This window comes from Cololabis saira, chromosome 5 (assembly GCF_033807715.1).
Source record: "Cololabis saira isolate AMF1-May2022 chromosome 5, fColSai1.1, whole genome shotgun sequence".
Lineage (NCBI taxonomy): Eukaryota > Metazoa > Chordata > Actinopteri > Beloniformes > Belonidae > Cololabis > Cololabis saira.
Genome location: NC_084591.1, coordinates 23819126 through 23846796, shown reverse-complemented (window position 1 = coordinate 23846796; position 27671 = coordinate 23819126). Strand labels below are relative to the sequence as shown.

At 40.4% G+C, this 27671-nt stretch overlaps 1 protein-coding gene across 1 annotated transcript; it reads right to left on the bottom strand.

The window, feature by feature from the left end:
• Window positions 1-1366: 1366 nt before the first annotated feature.
• Window positions 1367-26630, bottom strand: LOC133444869 (cyclic nucleotide-gated cation channel beta-3-like). The gene is made up of 36 exons (XM_061722767.1): window positions 26627-26630; window positions 26425-26470; window positions 26219-26324; window positions 25746-25768; window positions 25531-25663; window positions 25144-25168; window positions 24198-24291; window positions 24005-24099; window positions 23858-23921; window positions 23062-23137; window positions 22923-22947; window positions 19578-19926; window positions 19071-19220; window positions 18921-18986; window positions 15199-15266; window positions 14716-15065; window positions 14330-14360; window positions 9942-10047; window positions 9608-9622; window positions 8653-8688; window positions 8363-8461; window positions 8119-8273; window positions 6668-6856; window positions 5496-5704; window positions 5243-5293; window positions 5070-5156; window positions 4852-4916; window positions 4491-4613; window positions 4178-4319; window positions 3860-4019; window positions 3679-3776; window positions 3455-3538; window positions 3219-3337; window positions 2985-3131; window positions 2662-2860; window positions 1367-2575 (listed from the first exon to the last, which is right to left on the bottom strand). The coding sequence occupies exons 1-36, from the start codon at window positions 26628-26630 to the stop codon at window positions 2363-2365; spliced, it is 4002 nt and encodes a 1333-aa protein (XP_061578751.1). The 3' UTR covers window positions 1367-2362.
• Between the last annotated feature and the right edge of the window lie 1041 nt (window positions 26631-27671).

Below are 27671 nucleotides of genomic sequence, written 5' to 3'. Positions count from 1 at the left end.
CACGGTCAGATTAACTATAACGGCCGTCAAATCACACTTTTGTTATGTAGGTTTGAATACAAACCTATATAAACCTACACCAAACCTCAGTTTCAAATGTACATGGAAAGAAAATAATCAAAAACATAATTAACCCAACAGGAAGTGTGACATTTTATTGAGAAGATAACCATACATTTATTTATGTTATTATTATCTATTTTGAATATTTGACCAAACTGTAGGCTTCTCAATGGATCCCTGAAAATGTAATTGTACTTTTCCTGAATGCTTTCAGATTTTAAATCAGATTAAATTACAGATTGTAGTTACTCCTAACCTGTAGTAGCTACACGTTTCCACTTGTGTCTGTAAGAACTTTCCTTTGCTCTTCTCTTCTCAGTAAGCCATGACCTCTTTTTGGTTTTGGGTTTGTACCCTTTGTGTTGCATTTATGAAAACGCCTTGACCCTAAAACCAAACCACTGGATTTCTGTAAAACATCTTTAGCAGAAACAGAAGAATTTCCCATGAGGTGAGACAGAGGTTGTCAGCTCAGTGATAGAACGTATAAATTAAAGAACAATAAAAACTATATACTGCACATATATTCACAAAATAAAACTTACAATGTAATTCAGAAATAAAATTCCTCCAATGAAAAAGAAACTTATTTTAAAGGGAAAACAGCTGAAATATTTTGAGCAAATATTTGAACTCTTCCTGAAATTGTGACGAGGTTTCTCAAAACTGTAAACACAAACAGGAAACAATTAACAAGTACATAAAAAAGCTGCTTTTTCAAAAGTAGTTTTTTTTCTCTGCTGTCACATGCTCATGTCTCACAAAGCACCCTGTAAACCTAGATGTAACTTTAAAGTGCAATCACTAGAAGTGTTCATGCAAATTTATGCTTGTTAAGTATGTGAAAATAAATGTATTTTCTAATGCTGGTGATGTGCATGTTTATAACCATAGATATCATACTTTCTTAGTTACTTACTCAATCTCCTCGTTAAAGGCCCAGACAATCAGCTGAACTCACTGTCCAACTTTAGGCGTGGATGTAATACCTCTATCTGTTCCCTGAGCCCGCGTTTAAAGTCCGACACATGACTGATGTGTCCTGCCAGCTCAGCTAAACAGGAAAAATAGGAGTTCATGTCTGTGTAACTCGACTCAAAATTAAGAATTGTTGGGTTTTTTTGTGCATAAACAGTAAAAAACTGTACACTGAAAAGCTATCACCTCACCTCTAAGGCTCAGCAGCAGATAATCATGTTCAGCATATGGACCATTTGGCCCAGGTTTGACCTGTCCTGGCATAACTCATCCTATATATCTAGATTTGCTCATTTGCCATGACCTAAGTGGAAAAAAACAGTGGCCTGATTTCTTCACGGGGGAAGAGATCAACACTTGACTGCGGTTAGCTGTGTAAAAGAGCAACCGGTTTGCGTCTTAAAGGAGAACAAGTAGGTGGCACACCTGCATCTCAGTTAGTCAGTCGTGCTTCTTTTTCCGAAACCTCAAAATAACCCAAACCATACTCATCATTAAATAGATGATAAAATGTATTTATTTAAATAAAAATGCACATATTTCTACAATATGTACATACAAATGAAATCAATTTGATCTAAATTTGCCTGATAAATGTACATGTATATGGAGAGCAGAGAGCAGGAAGATGAAATCAACAGTAGTACAAATGTAAAGCAATGTCAATGAATGAGTTACATTTGACTGAATAGTATTGTACAGTGCAGTATTTTGCGTGAATGGTGTCCAGCTTGCTATTAGCTGCAAACAACAGCCAAAGGAATATCAATATAAAACATTTGTGGTTGTCTTACACTAAGCTGCTAACATATAATATGTACATTATAAATATAAGTGAAGGTAACTTTACAAAGTCTCAGCTGTTTTTCAAACCAGCAGTTAAAGTCAAAAAAAGAAAAATAAGGCAAGTTATTCATTTAGGATTATAAAATAATCTGTAAACATTTAACAAACAACAACAACAAAAACAGTTTCTTATTTTGTATGTTGCAAAACAACAGAAGCTCATTTTTGTAAGAATGGCTGATCTGAGTTAATTATGACAACATTTGCTTTATGCATCACCATTTACATGATCTGCCCCTCGGATGTTTTACTCTCATTTTAGTGTCATTTATTCATTCAAATCTCCTTGTTCTTTGAGGGATCGTCCCCCTGCTTGTCTTTACTTTCTCAGGTTCAAACAGAGACAGAATGTTTCAGTTTTATGTCCATTTCCACCCTCATGACTCGTCTTTGTTCCCCTTGTGGCTCCTCAAACAATCCTACTCTTATCACTCTAGAAAATGATCACAAAGTCTTCTCTGTCTTCGTTACACTCTCATTCATCATCCTCACTGGCATCATCTTTTTCAGTCGTGTCACAGTGGAGCTGTATCGCAGACGGAGGCACTACAGTGTTTCTGCAACGGGATGCAGAGCGAAGTGCTGTGGAACTGGCAGAGGTGGACGACGGCGAATCTCTGTCTCTGTCTCTGTCAAGTCCAACACTGGCCGTGGGAGATGGTGGAGGTAGAGAGGAAGAGATGGTTGGCTGGAAGAGGAGAGAAGAGAGGAGTTAATCTAATGTTTATATGAAAAAACAACGTTTCCCTTTTGGCTTGCTTGGGCTTTGTTTACCTGCAGTGAAATACTGGACTTGTTGGTCTTCTCTTTGACTTTACCCATAGCTCCTTTAAGTCCAGAGCATCTCTCGGTCATCTCTAGTGCTGCTCTGAGCAGTTTGGGAGTCTCTGACCTGTGAGATGCTGCTGGCACTGGAGGCTGTTCCTTTACTTCTTCTTTGGGTTCAGGTTTCTTTCCCTTGTTCAGCATCTTCCTGTGGTGGAGACAGTGAATAAATACATGCTCATATAGCTGCTGCTTATCTTCACTGTCACTTTATTAAGTGTTGCTATTGTTTCTGGACAAAGATGATTAGTAATAACTCATTCAAGTCAAACCTGGCTTTCTTGCGCAGCAGCTTCTTGGACTCAGGATAATGGATCAGGATCTCATTTAGATCTTTTTTGTCCAGAATGAACAGATTAGCGAAACCATGAGCGATCACGTTGGCTGTGCGCCTGTTAACCCCACCGACTGCAAGTAAACTGCAAATCAAACAAGATTATGATCAGGCACATAAGGTTAGACTTGGGCACATCTCGCCTACATGGGCTAAGGGAAGGTGTCTCTACCTTATCTCTCCAAACACCGAACCTGCTCTAAGAGTGGCAAACACCGTCCTCCCATCAGGCCCTCCAACCACCTGAACCTCCCCCGCTTTGATGATGTACATCTCCCGACCTACTTCACCCTGAAAAGGACAAAAACCAGAGACTGGTTAAGAGTGCAAACAAAAAAAAAGGTTCAATAGTACTTAAAAAAGGAGCAAACAACTTTCTCCTACACATAATATTTGGGACACATGTACCTTTTTGCAGACATAATCCCCTGGCAGGTAGACGACAGAACGTAAACTCTTTAGCATGTCAAAGATCATCTGTCGGTCACAACCCTGTCAAGATGAGAGACAAATAAAAACATTTCTAACACTGTGTGTTTTTGTTTTAGTGTCCTTCTCAACTTTAGATGATAAACAGACAGAGTCAGTATTAAAAGATTTGCAGAAAGTATTGTCATCCACGTGATCTTTACCTGAAAAAGAGGGACTTTGCTCACGATGGAGTAGTTGACATCTACAGCTATGTCCAGACGCATTTTATCTGGCAGCTGAGTGAGAAGCTCCTGCTCATCTGGATAGCAGACGGAAAAAAAGCAAGTGTGATCGAGAGCCCAGATGTATTAAATCCATGTGAAAACATAGTGTCCTCCTTACCCAGCATGCCCTGTGATTGCCAGGTGTAGTTGTACCAGGTTTTGACGCGGTTCTGGACATCCTTTGGGATGCGATAAGACGCCATATATTTAATGGTGTGATCCATGCAGGTGCGGTAGTAGGTCTGACCTGCGGTTGCTGCACCAACCACATCACGCATCTGACAGACAAATGAGCAACATGTGTGTATTTATTGACTCCATCCATTTATTTAACAGCAGATTTAGTTTTTTTAACACCGTTTCCGTGTTGAATATACGAATACAGAAGAATGAAGCTGTTAATGCTTCACTACTCATGTTGGAGGGAGACTTTTACCTGTCCAATCATAATAGAGAAGGCAAAGACTCCCACAAAATAGTTGATGAGTTGAAAGACTGTCTCGGACAGGGAGGTGGGGTCTGGCAGGCCTCCGATCGTGATCAGAGTTTTCACTGCAAAGTAGTAACAGCGGATGTAACTGAAAGAGGAGAAAGAAAAGTGCTGTTAGAGGAACCTGAATTGACACGTTTGCCTTTTCTTCATTTTGTAAAATAAAACAAAATAAAATATGGCTTTTGTTATATTACTGTCAAAATTAAACATCTGGCCTCATCGTTGAAAGTGACAACAGTGTCTGGACTCCACTCACCCGTTCCCGATGCCGTTGTACACCCACTGGGTTGATCCTATCCCTATGTAGGCCGAGGTCCAGTGGTAGAGGCAGGCGTTGCAGTGGAGACAGTAGAGGAGATAAGTGGTGGTTCGAATCACCCTTGAAGACAAACAACACCTTTATACAACATGAACGAGGTGCTTTTTCACCTGAATCATTGCCTGAACTCTTCAGAGTTGTGATGTTTTATGAAGAGGAGGGGAAGTATGGACAGTCCAGAGTGTTATCGGTCAGTCCTCACTGTCCCTGCGTCTGCTGTTCTCATATATAAGGTATGTCTAAAGAAATAGAAGACCACGCAGTAGCAGGACAGAAGCCAAGACGAGACGCAACCTACCTGTAAATGAAGGCTTTGGTCAAAATGGCCTCCAGACGGTCGTTGAATTCAAAGAAGGAGTTGATCTGCGGAAGTTTGGATAAAAAAAAAATGTAGATGTGGAAAGAGTTCGTCTGAAATTGTTATGTGAAGGTCACTAAATTTATTACAGATGGTTATTTATTGTTTTGGTTGCAAGAATGTGAGTGGATTTTGGGGGAAAGATGTTTGGCTCTCACCTTCAGCAGCCTGGGTAAACGAAGCAGCGGGTTGATGCCGACTTTGAAATAAAAGAGCTCAAGAGGAACAAGGCTGATCACATCAAACTGAAAAACAAGAAGATATGACGTCACCTCTGTGTTTTACTCCAAAATCAGAGGCCAAAGTACAATCGTCTTGTCTTATAATTTACCTTAAATCGGACTGTTTTCATATAATTCTTTCTCATCTCTGTTTTGTCACACTGTAATTAAAACAAAACAACCACAGATATGAATTATGATCCTGGTAGATTCATTTCTATGTTCATAGAAGTCATTTTTGGGAGTTTTTTTTGGAGACGAGCACTATAAAGCACCGTGTCCGGTTATTTCAGAGGTGGATGTTTCTTTTTGAGGACTTTCTCTCTCTGAAATGGTGCTAAGATACAGTACGACTCCACTCACCACTATGTCCCCTTCACGCACAAACTGCAGGCGCGGCTGGAAAACACTGATGTCAAGGATGTAAATGAGGTCGCACACGTAGTCGACCAACAGCCAGTAGTGAATGTTGCCTGGAGTTTGGTAAGGAAAGGCCCAGCGCACGGGGATGAGCCACACGTTCCAGTTCCAGGCCAGAGACACCCAAAACATCCACAGCACATACATCAGGTCTGGTGAGAGACAGAAGAAAGGATGAAGGTAAAATAGAAAATAATTGGTGCCTTCCTACACCCAAAGTCATACAGGGAAAATAAGAAATCACAAAAGCAGTAACAGGTTTTAAATAAAAAAAAAAACTAAATTAAAAACACTGGTGATATGTGAGAGCTGTGAGAAGGAATCTCAATTAAATGCAAGAATCGTCCTCTTATCTTAGTAACCTGACACAAATACACCCTGCACAATGCATGTTTGGGTCCCCACAGGCTCAAACATCGGCATTACCTCATTAATATGAGTGCTTATAGTTGCAGGATGCAGGATGTATTCCTGCTAGAATTTCCCCTCTGGGGATCAATAAAGGACTATCTTATCTTATCTTATCCTAGAACTCATACTGAACCATTCAGTATGAGTTTAGCATTTTAGGTTGATAATTAAAGTATTTTGCAGTTGTTTGGATGTGTGATTGTACTCTAACTATGTTGCTGCTGCTCCTGATAACTGGGATGTTTTTCAAAAGAGAACTTTCTTCTCACTACGTCTTCTGCTTAAAGCCTATAAAACGAAAGAGTCAGTTGACATCATACATCAACAAAGGTGACTGATGGGGAAAAAGGCAGATAAAAAACCACCTCTATTCTGATGTTTTAAGCAAATGCTGCTGCATTTGAAATATGTAAATATACTGATAATGTGTTGCCATAGTTCCCAGTCTGACACCATTCAGTTACTGGCCCACCAAGTCCTAACAAGGTAACTACAGTAGTAGTAACTTAAATATTTGGTCTATTTTATTCTACATTGCTTAACACCCAAATAAATGTTTTTTATGTTGAATAAAAGTATAATTTGAACAATTTGAACCATTTGGAAGAAAACCAGAATGGAGTTTGGGTGTTTGTGAGTAGTTTGATTCCTCTGTGCAGAGCAGAAGTGAATGTGACAGTAGGAGTATCCAGCTGGGTTCTCACTGGTGAAAGGGTCGATGCTGGCAGGGAAGCGGAAGTGCGCACAGGCTCGTATCCATCGAGGAGTTTTCACCTTGCAGCAGCGGTCGGACACCGCCTCCTCTGAAACGGTCTCCACTCCTGAAGGGCCTGGCTGCTTATCAGCCGGTTCCCCGTCCCGGGGCAGAGATCCCGGAGCAGGCTGAGTTGGAGCTGAGCAGAGATGAGACAGGAGGAAACAAGCGGTCAGAACATGGCAAACAGAGCTTTAGTTTACTTTTTTTTAATAAAAAAAGGAGGAGAGGAGTAAATACTGCCTACATTTTTTTTGCTTCAACAGAAAATTTTAACTTCATGAAAAAAACTATTTGAAAGAAGTAAAGAGCACCTGATAAAATTATAGAGCTTTATATTCATAGTTGGCCTCTGATGTCAGTCTCACTGTGATTCTTTGGAGTAACTTTATAAAACAAATGTATTTAATATTTAACTTACTTTGTGATTGTGAAAAGCAGAAATATTACAGTTCATGAATACAGACTTTTAATTGCTCCCTAATGTTTTCTGCCTAATGTGGCTGTCCATCTTTACTTTAAATGACCCGTGAGATATCAGACCAAATCTTACTGATCTTGTTTCATTCCAAAAACATCTCGTTTTGAAGTCACATGAGAAAGAAACTAATTTGTTTTTGTTTGTTTTTTTTTCTTTTCTGACAGATATTTTAAAGCTTTTTTATGCAGATAAACTGTCTACTAAATCCCAAAGCCCTGAATCAACACAAAAATATAGTGTCTTTTGTAAAAACCCACTCCAGAATAAGCTGAAACACTTGTCTGGGAGCTCCACCCTCACCCGTCTACATCTACATCATCATGCATTTGTCTTGTGGATTGTTTTGACTGCAGCTATTTTTCAATCCATCATTGCTCACTAAAAGGCTGGCCAGTCAAAGCTGGGCTTAAAAAGATTCAAATTGAAACCCCTTTTACAGATGACAACAAGAGGAGCTGCTATTTGAAATCAAATAGTATTAGGGAAAACACTGTTATTTGAACATTGGAGCAAAGAGGCCTAGTCTAGTAATCCACCAACTGAAAGCAGGAAGTTGTAAATGAACACAGTATGTGCTCTTTAAAGGAGCTGAATGAAGCTGCTTCTGGGGACGTCAAGCCTTTACTGGGGGAAGCAAGAGGGACACTGCTGGTACATCTTTAGGGGTGAAGGAGGAGAGGATGGTGGTCCACTTCTTCTACTCACCACAGGACGGTTCGGGTAACTCATTAGGATTTTTCTGTGTATAGATCTGTCCAGAGTTTGAATGGGTTTAACGAAGGAAACTCTTTCAACCTGAAAATAAAATGCACTGTGACATCTCCCTACGTGTTTCGTTGTTATCCCCCACACTTGTTGTAAACATATGCTCAGTGCGTGTGAAGAGACAGAAGTTAAAACACAGGGAGATTCTCCCTTACAGGTGATGACGCTGTCTTCGTCTGAGCTGTCCAGGTCCACCAGTTTCTCCTTGGCCTTCTCCGTTCTCTGCTTGAACATCCTGACCAGTTCTTGAAGTCGCTCGTTGACCATTGCGCTGGTCTGACTGGCTGAAGACGACGGACGCTCTTTGAGACTTGGAAATAAAATGGGTAGTAAAATGAATTGATGTATCAATGGACTTAATTGAAGGTGTGTTACTTATGTGTGTTGAGTACAGCTCACGCGTCATCTCCACTGTGCAGGCTGGACTGGCTGGGCCAGGCTCTGGCGGGGATGCTGACTTCATCATCGTCATCCTCACTTTGAGACTGTACCAGCTTGCTGTTAAAGTAGACAAAGCGACATCATTGGCCCGCCTTTATGACAACACAGCCTTATTTATGTAACCAAAACCCTCAGTGATGGTGATAATTCAAATGGGAAAATAAATGGATTCATGACTGGTGATAAAACGTGGGCGCTGAATTGACAGGGTGAAGAAAAAGATGGACACCGTGGACTGGATTTCTTACGTCTTTGTCCAGATAGTCCTGTGATTCCTCCCACTACTGTTGTGAGTGGTCAAGCAGGGTTTGTGTTTGCACCAGAAGGGGAAAAAATGACGTTATTCCAAGAAATAGTATAAGAAAGATAAATCAGCCACAACACTCCGACAAGCAGGGGACACAGTGACCATGCAAGTCCAAGGCTGAGATGCAGTTTTGTTTATTGACTTTTGCTACGTTGTAAGAACAACCGTACATTTGGCAGAAGCTCAAAGCTGTGCAAAAGTGGACAGAACCATCACACACCACAAGACAACAACACAACATAGAGGAACACAAAACATGAAACACTCAATGACTTTCCAAACACTTCAGGTTCCACAATGGTTCATAGACTAAACAGGTTATGTTCTGCATAAACATCCATATTTGGCAGCTGTGCTTAAAAAAAAAAAAGAAAAAAAAAGAAGATAACTTGTGAATTTAGAATAAAAATTTAAGACTCAAATTTTATTTGTTTAATTATTCTTTTTAGTTTTGGTTTCGGCAGGACACAAAAACATAGCCCAACTCTTTAAAGAGTGCATAGCAAGAAGATGAACAGCAGAGGGCAGTGGAGTGATTTTCAAACAAAGGTGTGAAGCTTTTGAATCCAAAAGTACACAGTCATAATGGATCAATGAGACATGAAAGACACAGTCATCTCACTCAATTTCTTAGGAATGAATTTACTTCAGAGAATTCCTTCTGTCATCCGTCTCTGTTTGATTTTAGGGTCTCTTGGATTAAAACGCTGCAATTGCAAAGTTGATTCTACTTTCCCTTGTCTGTGATCTACTTTCCCAGATGCTGTGAATGCATACATGCTATGCAGAGATATATCTATGGTACCACTGAACAAGATTGGTCTTGAAGGAGAATCAAAATCACAAGGGGCCCCAGGATTGGAGCACAATTCAAACCATGCATGCAGTTTCCTTACTCTTTGTCTCCTTTACTGTTAATGCAAAGCATGAGGAGGGAGAGAGAGAGGAAGACCAGACATGTTTCAATGCATATCCACATGAACTAGAAACTCAGATTTCTTAATTTCTATTTAAAAAGGTCAAAATCCTGAAAAATGGGTACCTTTCATTTATTGCTTAATTCTTGGGCGTCTCTAGGTATTGATTATGTTGTTTAATCCATTAGAAATAGTACAGACACTATACAAAATTCCCCAAACAGGATGTGGGCCCTCTTCAACTTTTTTAGCTGTAATAATGTAATAAATGCTTAATTTTATGTGATTTGTTATCAAAGCAGCTGTCGCTCACCTCTGACGACCTCCTGATGGAGTCACAGGGACAGTGAGGGTTGTTACTTTGGGGTCCTGGGTGGAAGGAATTTCACTGTTTTCCTCCCCTCCATCCCCATCGCCTGCTAATGAACACAAATACGGTGTATTAGTTACAACTGAGGAAAGTCCACGTGCAAAGGTACAAATAAGACATTGGAAGCACGGCAAGGGGCAGAACTGATCAAAAGCAGAAGCAGGACGAGCAGATTCAGCAGGGCCTACACCAGGCTAATGCAAGACAATCCATCTGTGAACTAGGTCATGTATAAAAGTACCCTGAAAGATAGGGACGAGCTTACTCATCTGCCAAGCGTTTCAATCTCACTAATCTGGCTGGTGAGACACTGGCACACGTGCATCTTGTTCATTACTATAGACTGTCAGCAGTAAGTGAGCTGCAGTTTTAGCATGCTCAATTGTAGATCAAAACAGAGTATTTCAGAAAACACACCGTCTCTGAAAATAAGGAGCAAGGTAGTTGACTGAATAGCTGGATAAAACTATTTATCTCACATTTTACAATTATGGTAAGATCAAAAAAGAGCATCTTAAACAGCCAGGGTTTTATCTGACATAAGAAAGCTTAGACTGTCTTGGATGCTTCAAGACTACACTTGCTTGTGTTGTTCTCTGAGATGTAAGTCGCTCTGAATAAAAGCGCCTGCTAAATGATAGTAGTAGTAGTAGTAGCTACACATGATGAAATAAAAGTGCAAGACTGTAACTACCTACTTGCCTTAGGGTGCAGCAATGATATTGATAAGCCAATTTATTTATTATTCACATACTGTGATTGTTTTTGTAAGCCTTTGTCCCTACTGTGGCTGAAACAACAGTAACATTTTTAGGTATTTAAAAACCTAAATATTCTTCTCCGACGAAAAGAATCAGCAAGTTAAATAGTAACATTTTTAAACTGCATTTAATTGAATTACTAAAGATATTTAGGGTGTTCCCACACTTAGGTCCTTTTATCTGTCCTAACGAACTCTGAACCACCACAGTGTTTTTCATACACATAAAAATTAACTCAGATCCCTCTAGCAAAAACAATACTGAGGCCATTTCTGCAGATGATCTCAGTTCGGTCGACCGTAAGACCTAGGAGTGGTTTGTTAGCACTCTAGGATCATTTCTCTGTGAATTCTATCCAGATCTTAACGTTTGCACATCTTCTTGCTCGCCTATCTCCAAAACCTGAGCAAAATGATGGCTTCATCTACTTAGCCCATTCGTAGAAATGATAGAACACATAGACATGAAAAACTACACACTCCAGACAAAACAGCTACTGGCTTCTTCATGCCTATTCTCCACAAGACATCGGAAATTAACCTTCTTTTCTGAATTTAAAGGGGACCTATTATGAAAAACACGTTTTTTCTTGTTTTAGCATATATAAAGTGGTCTCCCCTCACCCTGCCAACACAGGAAAGATGAAATCCCATGAATTTCTGCAAGGTCTGTACCCCCCACCCTGCTGAATCTTCCAGTGTCATGTGACTTTCTACAAGCCGTTCAGAATCAGCGCCTATTGTTACGTAACGATAGGCGCTCATTTCCATAGGTCGGCCTCCACTGCTGAAACCACGCCCACAACCAGCTCTCTCTCTTATTTTTTTAACAATGAAGTTGCCATTTGTGAAAATTCAGTGTTGTGATTTCTTTACAGTTAACATGATTCATTTCTCTTGTAACATAAATGAAATGATGAGGAATTGGAGTAAAGAACTGTGGTGTAACTGTTTAGAATTAAATTAAATCTTCCTCTGTGAAGACGAGGTGACTAAAGGCTGATTTATGTTTCCGCGTTACACCAACGCAGAGCCTACGGCGTACGGTACGCGTCGATTTAACGCAGACCGTAAATCAGGCTTTAAGATCCGTTTAAACCGTGTAACTGAATGAGAGCCTCCGACTATCACGTCAAGCTGCGGGACATCGGACGCTCTCTGTCCACACTGAAACCGTTTAACTCGCGGCTAGTTAAGACAGTCCAATCCAAAAAAAATAAAGCAATGGAATTTATTTTGTCGCTGAAGCTCCCTCGCATGGGACACGCTTTGCTACGCAGCTGGCTCTTCTCCCCGGAGCGACGCTTTGTCCCCTCCCCTGCTACACGTCATTCAGACAGCCAATCAGTGCAGAGCCTCATTATCAAGCACAGGGATTAGAAGCGGTAAAACTAGAGACATGGCCCACGGGCTGAATTTCTGATTTATGTAGAAAAAACAAGCTTTAGATTGTTTTTAAGACATTCAAGGGCTTTTTAAAATATACATTAAATGCCATAATATGTCCCCTTTAAATGTTTTCTATTTAATAAAATGGAGTCCCAGTTGAAATTCAGAGCTTGGCCATGACCGAGTTCAGGTAGTTCAAGGAATGTCTAAATGGAGGACACTACTCTTTACTAACATGGATTCACCTGCAGGTTTTATTGGTGAAATATCGGATTCATCTTCGATGAAGAACGCTGGGTTTGAGAGACCGGAGAGACCGGACAGCTGGCGAGGCAGGGAGCTGAGCTGCTTTGATGGCGGGCTGACGATGGGTGGCAGGCGTGGATAGGTTGGCACGTTGGGCAACTCGAGGGTGCTACCACTGGGGGAGGAGGGAGATGGGGAGCGAGACCGCAGATGAGGATGATGAGGGGGAGGGAGAGATGAGGGTCGCACAAACTGGTTGAGTTCTACATCCTGCTGATTCTTGTCTTGTTTTTGCTGTTGTTGTTGTTTCTTAGGCATCTTGTGGCATAAGGCTGTTGAGGCGGTTCCGGATGTTCAAGAAATACTGTTGCGATTGGCTGGGTAGTCGAGACAGCTGTCCGGGGATATTTGAGAGGCTCTGAGAAATAGTGGACAGTCCCGGGCCCACTGCACCCTCTGAATCTTTGGGCAAAAGCTCCGTCAGAGTCTGGGCGATATTCCGAGGGACCTGAGTGAGTCTGATCTGGGAGAACTCTTGGCGCAATTCAGGGGGCAATGAGGGCATGTACTTGGTAACGTCAGAGAGCTGGGTGGGCAGGTTAGGCATGGGAGGTATTTTGGGAGGAGTGATGCCGTTCTCTTTGCAGAATGCGTTGATGTTGCCGAAGCACTCTGAGGTGGCAGGAAAGCGCATCAGGCAGCTCTTAAATGCATCACAGCTGGCTGGCGCTAGAGAGGAAAGAGGTGGATAAGCAGATAAAGTCAGGTAAGGAGGGAGATCATAGTCTACTGACAGTCAAACAGCAATGTCATTAGTCAGAATAACAGTATGTAGTCGGGTTAGACCAGGGGTCGGCAACCCAAAATGTTGAAAGAGCCATATTGGACCAAAAACACAAAAAACAAATATGTCTGGAGCCGCAAAAAATGAAAAGTCTTGTATAAGCCTTAGAATGAAGGCAACACATGCTGCATGTTTCTATATTAGTTGGAACTGGGGAAAGATTTTTTTTTTTCGTTATGCACTTCGAGAAAACATTCGAAATGTCCAGAAAAAAGTCGAAATGTCGAGATTAATGTTGAAGTACAATTTTGAGAAAAAAGTCGAAATGTCGAGAAAAAAGTCGAAATGTCGAGAAGAAAGTAAAAATTTAGAGAAAAAAGTCGAAATGTCAAGAAAAAAGTCGAAATGTCGAGATTAAAAAGGAAAGGAAAAAGGAAGAAAAAAAGAAGAAAAAAAGAAGAAAAAAGAAGGAAAAAAAGGAAAAAATAAGAAAAAAAGGTCAAACATTTTTGAAAAAGCTCCAGGAGCCACTAGGGCAGCGCTAAAGAGCCGCATGCGGCTCTGGAGGCGCGGGTTGCCGACCCCTGGGTTAGACAATGATCATCCCAGCAGTGAGCATGTAACATGAACAGTGATGCTGACATTGAAATTAAATACAATGATGTGTCTGTGGATGCTGACATGCATTTGAATAAAAGTAGGTTTATCAGCTGGTGAGTTCAACACAACCAGATACGAACAGAACATTATTTAAAACCACATACAGTGTACTGCACATGTAATGCAGTATACAGTATAGACTGCACAATTATATGGCATTTGGTACATACTAACCACTGTCAGCCAGCCATGTGACCGCTATTGACCAACTTTGTCTTTAGTAACCAATTGCTTTTTAGGATGCAATGTTCAAGATACCAGAGTGGCAGACCATCCAGATATTTTTTTTGCATACCCTAAATTGTGCAATTGCTCACATGCTGCATACTGTGAACTATATTTTGTCAAAACCAGGAAATACCCACAATGCTGTATGTGGTTTCAAAAACAGCAACAGTAATCAAACTGCTGTTCATAACTGTGAAATATGAGTCCTAGCCACAGTCACACTGCAGAACCCCCCCCAAAATAACAGGAAAAGATTTTACATACCACCGCAGCCTTCACCAGTAGCTTCCGCCTCCTTTAAAAACAAAAGCACATATGGTGATAAAAGTGTTGGCAACAATTAACATTCTTTTAAAAAGCATTTCAAATCAGTCTACACAACCTTCCACCATCGCCATCTTCATTGTTCTGCGACTAAAGTACTATATTTCAGTTGTTTCACTAAGAAGGGCAGAATGAGAATTCTGAGAATTTCTGCATCTTCTAACCGTTTTGATTAAAGCCTGTTACTGACATAAGATAACATGTGAGACCTGGAAAGCCTTCAAAAGTTTAAAACAATAAACTATTTTTTCACCAAAACAGGCAATAAAGTGTAGAATAAGTGAGTGATGATTATTTCTGTAATATATCATCACTTTTTCACTTGCCTTCTCAGTATGGGCAACTTGATTGTTTTCTGCTTTCTGGGGCTGCTGGGTTACAGGCTGAGGATCTGAACCATCTTCCTGGGTCTTGGTCTCTGGTTCTTCTTCTGATGCAGATTCTGGCTCAGAGGTCTTTTCTTGTTGAGAACTCGCAGCTGAAGACGATGTGATCTCCTTTGGCTCTGGTTCCTCTGCCGATTCTGCAGATGGAGACGGTGAGATCTCTTTTGGTGCTGGTTCCTCTGCTGGTTCTGTTGGTGGAGACGGTGAGATCTCTTTTGGTGCTGGTTCCTCTGCTGGTTCTGTTGGTGGAAAGGATGAGCTCTCCTTTGGTTCTGCGTCCTCCGTTGGCTCTGGATTTCATGAGATTTACAAAAAATGTTAAAATACTCAAGATCCAAAAATGTAAGGTATGTAAACTACAGAAGAGATTCAAGATGGAAACAGTTCAGAAGTCTGGATTGTGCTTCAAAAATTGCTTTCTACCTGGTTCCTTGTCGGTAGGTTCCTCAGTCTCCACTTTTTGCTCGTCCTGAGGAAGACTCTCTTCGTTTCTGCAGGACAGGACAGTACAAGCATTTGAAGGTGACACAATGCAAACAACCTGGCAGAAAAACAGCAGTTAAAAGATGACCATATGATTTATAAAAGGAAAATACAAACTTTTTTATTTTATAATCTCTTTTGAATTAGTTACTTATTCAATCATTATTAACCAGTGATCAAAAAAGATTACCACCATAATACAATATGAGATAAACCGGATTCGGTTGAAGTTGGGAAATTGTGTAAAATGTAAATAAAAATAAAATACAATGATTTGACAATCCTTTTCAACCCATATTCAATTGAATACACTACAAAGACAACATATTTAATGCTCAAACTCATAAACTTTATTTTATTTTTCAAATAATTAACTTAGAATTTCATGGCTGCAACACGTGCAGTAGAAGTTGGGAAAGGGCATGTTTACCACTTCGTTACATCACCTTTCCTTTTAATAACACTCAAACGTTTTGGAAGAGAGGAGACTAATTCTCTTAGCTTCTCATGTGGAAGCCGCTTCAGTTGTTCAACAGTCCGGGGTCTTCTCTGTCGTATTTTACGCTTCATAATGCGCCACACATTTTCAATGGGAGACAGGTCTGGACTGCAAGCGGGCCAGGGGAGAACCTGGACTCTTTTACTTCGAAGCCACACTGTTGTAACACGTGCAGAATGTGGCTTGGCATTGTCTTGCTGAAATAAGCAGTGGCGTCAGCTTTTATGTTGCCTTCACAGAAATGTAAGTCACCAATGCCATGGGAACTAATGCACCCCCAAACCATCACAGATGCTGCTTGTGAACTTTGCGTTGATAACAGTCCGGATGGTCCGCTTCCTCTTTGGTCCGGAGGACACGACGTCCAGTGTTTCCAAAAACAATTTGAAAAGTGGACTCATCAGGCCACAAAACACTTTTCCATTGTGCATCAGTCCATTTTACATGAGCTCGGGCCCAGATAACCCAGCTGCGTTTCTGGATGTTGTTCATAAACGGCTTTTGCTTTGCATGGTAGAGTTTTAACCCGCACTTACTGATGTAGTGACGAACTGTATTTACTGACAGTGGTTTTCTGAAGATTTCCTGAGCCCATTTGGTGATATCCTTTACACACTCATGGTTTTTAAGGCAGTGCCGTCTGAGGGATCGAAGGTCACGGTCATTCAGTCTTGGTTTCCGGCCGTGGCGCTTACGTGCAGTGATTTCACCAGATTCTCTGAACCTTTTGATGATATTATGGGCCGTAGATGTTGAAATCCCTAAATTCCTTACAATTTTGCTTTGAGAAATGTTGTTCTTAAACTGTTCAACTATTTTCTCACGCAGTTGTGGACTAAGTGGTGACCCTCGCCCCATCCTTGCTTGTGAATGACTGAGCATGTTTGGGGAGGCTCCTTTTATACCCAATCATGGTTCCCACCTGTTCCCAATTAGCCTGATCACATGTGGGATGTTCCAAATAGGTGTTTGATGAGCTTTTCTCAGCTTTCTCAGTATTCTTTGCCACCTTTTCCAACTTCTACTGGACATGTTGCAGCCATGAAATTCTAAGTTAATTATCATTTGGCAAAAAACAATTAAGTTTATCAGTTTGAACATTAAATATGTTGTCTTTGTAGTGTATTCAATTGAATATAGGTTGAGAAGGATTTTCAAATCGTTGTATTTTGTTTTTATTTACATTTTACGCAATTTCCCAACTTCAACCGAATCCGGTTTATCATATAGTAGGCTATTTATATAATTAAGAAATGTTTAATAAATTAAATAACTATTTTTTAAATAACCTGTGGCTGTATCTAAGCTACAGTAGTCATGTAAAGTAGACATGGTAGGCTAATGTATACAGTTTTTGTCAACACATTTACTGAACTGCAGGTTTTGTTACAAATTTTAAAAGAAAATGTTTTCTTTAAAATTTGATGGAAATGAACAAACATTTTGAGCAGTTTGGTGCTCTGTTGTGGCTGTTGGCCTTTAGGCTACAAAACGAAACACAAAAGGAAAGGTTGCGTCCATTTAAAACCCGTTTCACTTGATATTGTGGAGATATCTCTGCCGTCAGGATGCATTTACTACCATCTGTTAGCTACAGGAGATTTCAGCCTACATACACATAACTAGTTATCATTTCACACCTCAGTAGTTCAAGCTACTTAAAAGTGAAATTCGTTGTTTCATAATGTATACTCTGTAATACACGACTTTATCAGTCAATACTTACTTCGTCCGTCAATAACGGGGTTTATCTTTAATATTCCCGACAGAAAATATCCTCAAGCACTGACAAAAAAATAAATTAAAAAAGCAGGAGCGCATATTCCTTCGTGGGTCTCGTTCACCAGATTTTGTGGTTCAGAAATATGAGGAAATTATCCCCCTGAAAGTATATTTTATCACGCTCCAGTCCGGCATCTTCTTTGCTACGTGAGCAGCAACAACAGGTGCGCTCCGTTACCTTGGTAACCGCTGAGCGGAGGCGGGGGGAGGATGGTTGCCATGACGCCGTGTTATGATGCTGCTGAGGCAGCACGGGATTTAAAAGCCCCAGGGGGACAAATGAAGATCGCAAGCATGATTGGCACGATTCTGTGAACTTAAGTTTACATTCTTATTAGTTTCATTTCTGCCGTGAATGGTTACATTTCTTAACCATCTCCTCCTTCATAATATTGTATTCTATAATTAGGGTCTATTATACACTAACGCAATTCAAATAATTTGTACTTGATACAAAGAGTCATCTTAAAAGAGTTAAATCTTTGCATGGTTCTTATGGAGGTAACCAAATACTAATTTTTACATGTAGAATAACTTTGTTCTGAACATTGCACCATTCTGTTTTGTAGCAACAAACAAGTCACAAGTCAACAAGTCACTCACAAGTCAATCATACAGCTAATCCAGAACGCTGCTGCCTGGGTCCTCACCAGAACTAAGAAAGTGGACCACATCACTCCAGTTCTGAGATCTTAAAACCAGCTCCCTGTACCTCAGAGAATAGACTTTAAAATACTTCTGTTAGCTTATAAATCACTGAATAGTTTAGGACCAAAATACATCAGAGACGTTTTGGCATATCAACCATCCAGACCTCTCACGTGTTCTGGTTCAGGTATGCTCTGTTTCACCTGAATCAGAACCAGACACGGAGAAGCAACATTCATCTTTTATGCTCCACAGATCTGGAACAGACTTCCAGAAATCTGTAGGAAGCTGAAACCCTCAGTTCCTTTAAATCAAGATTAAAAACTAACTTGTTTACAGCTGCCTTTCACGGAATTAATTAATTAACTATTCTGAATTTAACTCTAAACAATGTTAATTTTAGTACTCAGTTGTAACTCTAGTTAAACTCTAAATGTTCTTTATTCTGCCACTGCACTGTAACCTTTTTTTTCTACTATTCATTTTTCATGAACTCCACACAGAAAGAGCCCTACTGGGATTCAAGCCAGGACCCTTCTAACTACGAGACAACAGCGTCAAGTGACCATCTTTCCCATAATTACTATTTTAAAATATTGGGGTAGTTTTTAAATTCCAATTTAAAATGATTGCAAAAATGCAACATAAGCTCTAATGAATATTTTCAGGCACAGCACAAAGGGACAATGAGAAAATTGTTTGAGAACTTAAATGCTCCCATTTAGATTCTTACTCTGTGTCATCGTTTGGCTCCACATTGCAGTTTTCCTCTTCTTCATCTTCTTCTGGCACTGGCAATCTAAGCACAGGGAACAATCAGCGTTAATATATCTTCACTGCCAAATCCTATAAATGCCCAAACACAGAAACGTTGTGGTCTTACTCTCCCTCGGGTTCGTCCAGCAGCTCCTGACTTCCCAGTGAAAGCTTGATGGATGTTCCCTCACTGGCCATCTGCCTCACAGCCATCTCAGCTGTCTGTCTGGCCACCTCTTCTGCCAGGCGGGTCATCTCTATACGCTCCTGAATCAGACTGAAGAGGGACGGGACCCGCTGATATGACTGTACGGTACATGTCCTTCAATGTAACTGTCTTCTTTAACGCTGGATGGAAATGCTACAGCCAGGATTAGTTCTCCTTGGTAGATTTTAATCTATGTGTGACTGTATTTGTTAAAGGAAACTTTTATTTTGAATCATTTATTATTACTTTATTGCTGTACTGTTTACCAGTATTTATGTAATATATGTTGAGGGTTCCTGCATTTGTCACTAGAAATCATCTAGTTTCAAATTGAATAAGTGTTCCTAAACAATGTCCATTCAGAGATGAATATTCGATGCAGTCACATCTACAAGTCTGCACTCAAGTGTTCTCCATCTTCCTTACCGCTCCTCCATGGTAGCCAAGGCCACATCCTCAGCCTCCCTCTTGATGCTTTCAATAAACGGTGTCCAGCGGCCCGTCTGCGTCTCAGCATCTTCCTGAGGTAGTTTCATTTCACTCTCGGGTGGTACTTCGAGGGTGGCCTCATTACACTTCTGAGGCTGCGGTGGACTGGGCTGTGCCGGCTGTTTTTCTTGCTGCTGCTGCTGCTGCTGCTGCTTTGCTGTGACTTTCGAAGGACTTTTGGATTTGGTCAGCGCTGCAGTTTTGGTGCGAGCTTCACATTTCTGTTGGACCTCGTTGTCTGACTCCACATCCTCCAGCACCATGTCCAGTTGCAGTTTGGATGAAGCTATGAGAGGGCAGCAAGGATCGGTATGTGTGAAAGAAGTAAGTTAAATATGAAAGATGTGCATAAACTAGGGGGTTTTACAATGACTGTGTAACTGATGTGAGCAATGTTTCATCTTCATCACTGGAGAAACATTGTTAAACATGGAATTTTAAGAGCTGAAAATAAATAATTGTCCTGGCTGGCAGTATTAACTGTATTTATTAGCAATTTTATTTATAACGGCGTTGATATCCTTTCAGTTAAAAAAAAAGCTTCTCAACCTCAAATCTGTGTGTTAACAAGAACAAAACAAAAGTAAGTTTTGTCTCTCATCAGAAGACATGCAGTAAGTGTGCAGTTATTCATCTTTCTATCCATCCATCCATCCATTTTCTATTCTTTATTCCTGCTGGAGCCTGTTCCAGCTCTCTTTGGGAAAGGCAGAGGTCGACCCTGGACAGGTCTCGGGTACACTACATGTAGACTAATAACTACACATACTCATAGTTCATAATTATTAGCCAAGTATATTAAATGTATTGTATGCAAAAAATAGTTATCTATTTTTATAGTAAGTGTAACAAATAAATTATTTAAAAAAATGATCTTATACACACATAATAGAGTAACAAGACTTTCATAAGTCTGCACAGCTACAACAAATATCTGTGTACACTATTTACAACTACTTTTTACACCTTCTGATCGTTTATTTCATACAGATAAGAGCATCATGGGATAAGAGCGCTGTACTTGCATCAGGAGGGTGTGGATCACCCGTATTCACATCCTCCATTGTTGCGCAAATATTAATCAGCTGAATGTTTTTAAATTCAGCTGAGATTATAAAATTAAAAATGTTTATAGAGCAAATGCCTTACAACTGCATGTTTCATGTATAGGCCACAACAGAACACAACAGGAATCCCTTTACACATAGTACTTTTATTTTGGCAGGATACTTTACAGTGTGTTTACTAGATTCTCTGCATGACAAAAGCTTCTTTTTTTTCTCTGCAAGCAAGTAGGGTTTTCTCAAAGCTAGTCAACCCCTCTGGAACAAAAGTACAGAAGCATACAAAAGCACAGCACACCTGCAGGCCACAGTTCACAGTTCAAATGGATCAAAATCGGCCTTTCATTGCATCTACTGTTCTTACATTTATGCATTTTTGGACTGCAGCGTAATACTCAAAAAAAAAGTTTGAACTAAGGTACGATGAAATAGATAAGCTGTTATGTTGCGTTCCACGTGGGACCTTGTGATAATTGTCACTCCCTTGACCTTTCCGGCTATTTCCTGCCTGTCTTCACATTATCTGACCGTCAAATAAAGGCTTGTAGTAGTAGTAAATAACCAATGAAAAAAGCAATGTCAGAATCTGGACCCAGGCTGCACTAGACTGTCTCACAGTCACACCACATAGCAATACCACTGCTGACCACATGGAGGCATGCGCATATGCCTCAGACAATAAATACTGTGCGAGTGAGTGGGGATGGGCCGGTACATCATCGAGTACATCGGGTAATAGCACTTTGCCCCACTGTAGGCACACTTCATGTCATTTACGCTGGATTCACCTGGCGTATGTTGTCTGCGTCCGTCTCCATACACTTTGAATGGGGTCCATTGTGCGAAAATGAATTATGGGTGACTTGACTTAGCTGTGTTGCTTCCATCAAAAAATTGGGGATTTTCAATTTTTCACGCTTCAAAAATTGTTCAGCCAGTCAAGTGGCATCAACACAGCAAGACCTTTAACAATGATCTCGTACACAGAGCCAGATCAAAAGTGAAAGCGGATCATTTAGATTATATTGGAGGACAAAGGAGGAGAAAACTCAACAAAGCTGAGTTCAACCGTTATATTTATTGCTCTGCCGGGATGTTTGGCGAGGAGAATGCATCCAAAGCAAGGCCAGGGCCGGAACATGACCTTTCATTAGATATACTGCCCCCATGTGGTCAGAAGTGGCATTGATACATAGAGTGGTTTTAAGGAGCAGAACTTACAGATCAAGCTTTAATAACTCTTTTATCTACAGAAAATCAATTATAAACACAGATACAACAGTAGCTTATATTTTGATCACTTGTAAATCAATAGTGAAGGGACATAGCTGCCATTTAATTAGTATTTCAGCATTTATGCTGAAACAGACCAATTTATTATGTACTTTTAATTGTTTATGTTTGAACTTGTAAGCAGTGCATCTTTTTTTATTAACTCCCTGCTCTTCTTTTTCTGGCAACATGGAAATCGAGTGTATCTCAGCATAGCTTAAAGCACAATAAAGTATCAGAAATTATCATATATCCAATCTTTTGTGCATAAAATCTACAGCAATGCGAAATAAATGGCAATGAACTAAACATTTCTGTCAAACAGAAAATGAGACTGCAAGCAAAAACACAGCTAATCGTGCTAGAAAGAATATTTGCATTGTAGTAGCGTTATTATTAAGTTATAATACATTCATAAGAGACTGCACTTAGTACAGTAAGGTGAGCTTAAAAAAGTATTTACAGCTGCCTATAATGTCTGCCCTGAACTGCACGGTGTAAAGCATTATTATCCCAGCCAAAGGTCTAACTGTATCTAGCTGTGTATCTGTGGCAATCAGAGCGCGCCCAGTCGTCTCCTCCTGCTGTTTAAGGGGCTCGCAGCGCCTTCCCCCCTGAAACAGAAGGAGAAGAGGGACTGAGTTAGGCTCCGACCGTCCGACCAAAACACCTCTTCAAAGACTATGGGGGGAAAAAACAAGATGGTACTTCAATAGAAAGCATTTACAGAATATTTTACATATTTAACACGACTCCACAGCAGCTGCTTTAATTAAAATGTATGTGGGCAAATTTCCCCTGTTACTTTATTTTTAAGAAAATATTATTCAGTACTGATCCATTCATGTGAACTGTGAAGTGTGGCAATATAAAGGTATTTTACATCTATAGAAGAGTACGACAATAATAATAATACATGAAAAATAAACCAAATCATACAACTCACCTTTTTGTAGGACTTCAGTTGGACCCTAAAGCAAAAAAAAAACAACAACAACAAAAACAAAGACAAATGTGTAAGCTACCATGTGTAGAAAAATGATAAACAAAGCAACATTAAAAAGATGGTAAAAGACAGTTTTCACCTCCACTTCATCCTTCGGTGCAATAACAAGCTGTGGCATCTTCAAACCCAGTCCCGACACAAACCAGTCAACCACACTGTGGGGAAGCAAAACAATGATCTGAACACACCTCAGTGAAAAAGTACTTCACTTGTTTCACTCAACGTTTTCGTTTGAAGTAAACAGACATTTTTAGTGTGCTTAAACAGATTGATGACGAAAAAGGTTTTCTGACTTTCCTGGCCAGAAACCACTTCTGTCCTGATATCACTGCCAACCTCAGGGGTTAACTGAAATTAATTTTCCTTAAGTAATCAAGGTCATTGTGTGCTAAAATGTGATATTGGACAGAAGTGGGGATACGTGACTGGGATGGAGGAGATTTTTTCAGAGATGTAAATAAATAAAATAATTTTTTTGGCTCCATTTTAAAGACACTGTACATGCTTGCCCGCCGTCTGCAGCGTCATCCCACATGCATACTAAAATATATTTTAAATATGTGAATTTAACATACTATAATAGAATAACCTCAATAAATGTTGAAATAAAATTGCAATTGCTTTGGGAAACACAGAGAAACAGATTCCACTCATCATAATTCTGTGTGTGAGAGTGACTTTAGGAAGCAAATCTAGGAGGTATGGAAAATGTACTCCATGCCTATGTTTAATACCTAGCTGTGGATAATCTATGGCACTAAAGTGATGAAGGAGAAGAGTAAATCAATAAAGAGCTGAAGATCTTTGTTTTTCCTTATAATTCTTGTGTCATCAAGTTTTGTTCAAAGAGTGAGCCCCCCTCCATCCAGACCTACCCAGAACTCTTGCTGTCAGTGTCCAGTGAGATTCCACTGAGAGATTCGGGTGGAGGAGACAGAACTGCAGAGGAGAGAAATGCATTCAGACTACACAAAACATGCAGGTTTTTTCTGGTGCAACTGTGATGTAAAGACGTGGCATACTTTTGTCGAGAGAGCGGGAAGTTTTGGGTGGGTGCTCGGTGGATCCACCGGGGGGCACAGGTTGAGGGATCATATGCTTTATCCAGTCGACCACACTGCAGTGGAGAGAGAAATAGATCTGAGCTGGCTTGCTTTTCGAAAGTTTACTTCCATGAAACAATCTCTGTGTGCTGTGAACGCAGCTCAAACTCACTTGGGAGGAAACTGAGAGTTCAAGCTCTCTACTTCCGATGCTTCGACCTCTGACACCATCTCCACCACCGGGATGTGTGGGAGAGGATCGAAATCTGAATGAATAGACCGACAAGCTAGGTATGAGAGTCGAGAAACCAGTGGCGTCCATTCAGTGGAAGCTAAGGTATGGCAAGGTTACGAGTCACAGAACTTAACTAGAGTATCAATCAACACGTCCAGCAAATACTCATCACAGAAGTCTGCTATGTAGCTTATCTGTGTGGTCAAGAAAATTGGAACTTTTTCAAATGCAATCTCACTCACTGCAAAAACTCAAAATCTTACCAGGAATATTTGTCTTATTTCTAGTTAAAATGTCTCATTTTTAGTCAAAAAATCTCATTACACTTAAAACAAGAGTCATTACCAGAAAAATAACTTGTTATTTGACCATTTTCACCTGTTTCAAGTAAATTTTCACTTGAAATAAGTAGAAAAATCTGCCAGTGGAACAAGATTTATCTTCTTATTACAAGAAAAACAATCTTGTTCCATTGGCAGATTGTTCTACTTATTTTAAGTGAAAATCTACTTGAAACAGGTGAAAATTGTTGTTTTTGAGTCTTGTCTTAAATGTTATGAGATTTTTTTAAAAAGAGACTAAAAATTAGACATTTTAACTAGAAATAAGACAAATATTCTTGTTAAGATTTTGAATTTTTGCAGTGTATAATAACTAGTGAAATCGATCATGTTGTTCTTATTTGCATTTGTAGTTATTCCATAAATGTATTTAAAAAAACAAACATTTACATTTAACCCTTGAAGCAAAGGTGTGGCGGCTGCCATACCTTGCCATACCCAATTGACGCCCCTGCGAGAAACCATCCAGTCATTTCTACAATTATTAACAATCACTCTTCTCAGGCCAGATAATGACAGAAGGTAATAGATGAAAACCATACCTGGCATTGTTGCCACTTCATACACCTGTAAGGGCGGGAAAAGAAAGATTTTGATCACATGATCTGAAACTGGAAGGCCTGAGTGTTTGTGCTGCAGGATCAAAGCCTCCAGGTGAGGTGGTTTCCTCAGGTGGAGCCTGGCTTGTGATGTACTGAAGGTAACGGAGGCCTTTAACTAAGATAAGCCCCCCGGTAAATTCCTTTACAAGCTTAATCCTTACACATGATTAGTCTTACAGTCTTAAATTGCCTCAGTCAAGTGTCACACATGTCAAACACATATTCTCATGTGGTCATTGTGGAGGAGAAGAAAAACAAAACATGAGGTTATAGACTGCTATAAGAGTCTTTTACTTGATTTATCTCTTTCCTGAAAAACAATCTCACCTCTGTATGTTCCTCTTTGGGGGCGGCGGCGGCATTGGCGGCGTTTTGGATCTCGATAACCTCTTTGTATTTGCCTTCAGGCTGAGGCAGCACTTTGGTCAGACCCTGAGCGACCCAACCGATCACGCCAGACCTGGCAGAGCGACAGCTGCATTTACTTTCCACAGAGCAAAAAAAACAACCTTTAGTTAGACAGTCACCGGTTTTAATGATACCTTTCTCCATCCTCTTCTGGCGGCTGCATAGAAGAAAGAGAGAAGAATGGACAGAATGAACTGTAAATCTCTTTGTTTCTGTCACAGTTTTCCACAAACATTAATAACTGAACTTGGCATTACTCTAGATCAAAACAAATGCTCATGTGGGCTCCCTTTACAGACAAATAACACACCACAACCCAGTAATAATACTGTCTTGATGCAACTTCACTCACATAACTTGTAAGTGCAAAAAACATTTCTAATGTGTCATCAGTGCTTTCACTCATTTTTACCAGACGACTGACGTGTGGAGACGGTATTATAAGGAACTTTCTCTTAAAAGTGTTACTGAACTGTGCTCAGGATACTGGCAGAGATCCGACACTTAAAGAAATCCTGATGGGTTTGGGAAGGAAAAAAAAAAAAAAAGCCCCTAAAACTCTAATTTGAAACACACTTTGAATCCACGTGGTCATCTGCAGACTCACCCTGGCGTCAGAGTTGGCCCTGCTGAGTCGAGGGGAGCCAGGAGGCTGCGGCAGCGCGCTGACAAACCCGTTGGACAGCCAGCCTATCACTCCAGGCTGGGCCTGGCTGTAAGGGGAGGCGGATGTTGGTATACAGATCTCAGCATCGATGCAAACACACATTCACTGATGCATACTGTATGTGGAGACTGAGGAGGGAGCCTTACCCGTCCTCTGAAGACTCTTCTGGATTTTTATGAGAACCATTCTTCACTGTAAGACATCAAAATAAACACAACTCATCCACACGGAGAACACACCAAAACATTGGAAAATGACAAATAAATCACAAATAATCCTCACCCTCTTTATTCTTTGGTGGATCGTGTAAGATTGAAGACAAAAAAGTAAAAAGAAATACATGTAAACACATTTGCGTGCAAAGTGAGAGCAAATGCGTGCGTGTGTATTTGTGTGTTATCGTACTGCAGTAATGGCTTGTTCATCAGTCCCAGCGTCAGTGGGTTGAGGAACCACTTTTACCACCCAGTTAAACATCCTGTTAAACACACATACGTACACCCACACACATAAACACACAGTCAGCCTCAGAAAGGCCTCCATTGAACATTGTTGACAATGCTGATGATACTGTAATGATGACGAATCCTACTAACTTATCAAAGCAGACGCTTCATGTGCCCAGAGAGCCCTCAGCTGAAGCTAATGTAGTCCGATGAAGGACTTTCACCTGCTGAATTTATGCTTTTATCTCTGATGAGGAGGTTTCTGGATCAGCCTGAATCTTCACCTTCAATCATTTTTCCGTGGTGATTCTTTTAAATATATCTTAATATTCTCTTGCATGTTTACCAGCTTCCAACATATATTATAGAACTAATTTGTCACTCAATCAGTTAACTCATAGCAGAAAAGGAAACCATAATAATGACAGTGATACAAAGCAGGCGGCAAACGTTACAGGCCATCAGAATGAGATTTAGCCTCGCACAGGTTTCACTGCATCACAAGCTGCTTTAGCGAGACACTCTGCAGGGGGTCGAGGCTTCAGTACGTTTGGGAGAAATCGGTCACAAAATGTAACAGAATAAGTTTTAATCAGGCGAGAGAGGGCTACAAAGACACTTGTCTGAATTAATCTCAGATCTGTGTATTATCCTTTCTGACAGTTCATCATCCCTTCGAGATAATCCACTTCAGCAAAAGGGCAAAGAGCCGCTGAACCTGCGAGACATCCTGCAGGTTCACCTGACCGCGGCTGACAGGTCTGAGGCCACCAGGGCGGCTGACCAACGCACTGATTAGATCTCCGGATGCACAATCTCCGGGTATCAATTAGTTTCCACGAATATTTAGTTGCTTCTCGTGTTGTTGTGACTGAAAACCCATACAGTATCTGATGCTGTGTTTTGATTAACTCGCCATCAGAATGCCACAAAGGATGGAGATAGTA

What these genes read in the sequence shown, in the direction of transcription:
- LOC133444869 (XM_061722767.1), bottom strand. An exon ending in GGGCCAACTCTGACGCCAGG is followed by an intron (nt 25,769 to 26,218) that starts GTGAGTCTGCAG and finishes TCTTCTATGCAG; the next exon opens with CCGCCAGAAGAGGATGGAGA. An exon ending in CTGGACGAACCCGAGGGAGA is followed by an intron (nt 18,987 to 19,070) that starts GTAAGACCACAA and finishes CCCTGTGCTTAG; the next exon opens with ATTGCCAGTGCCAGAAGAAG.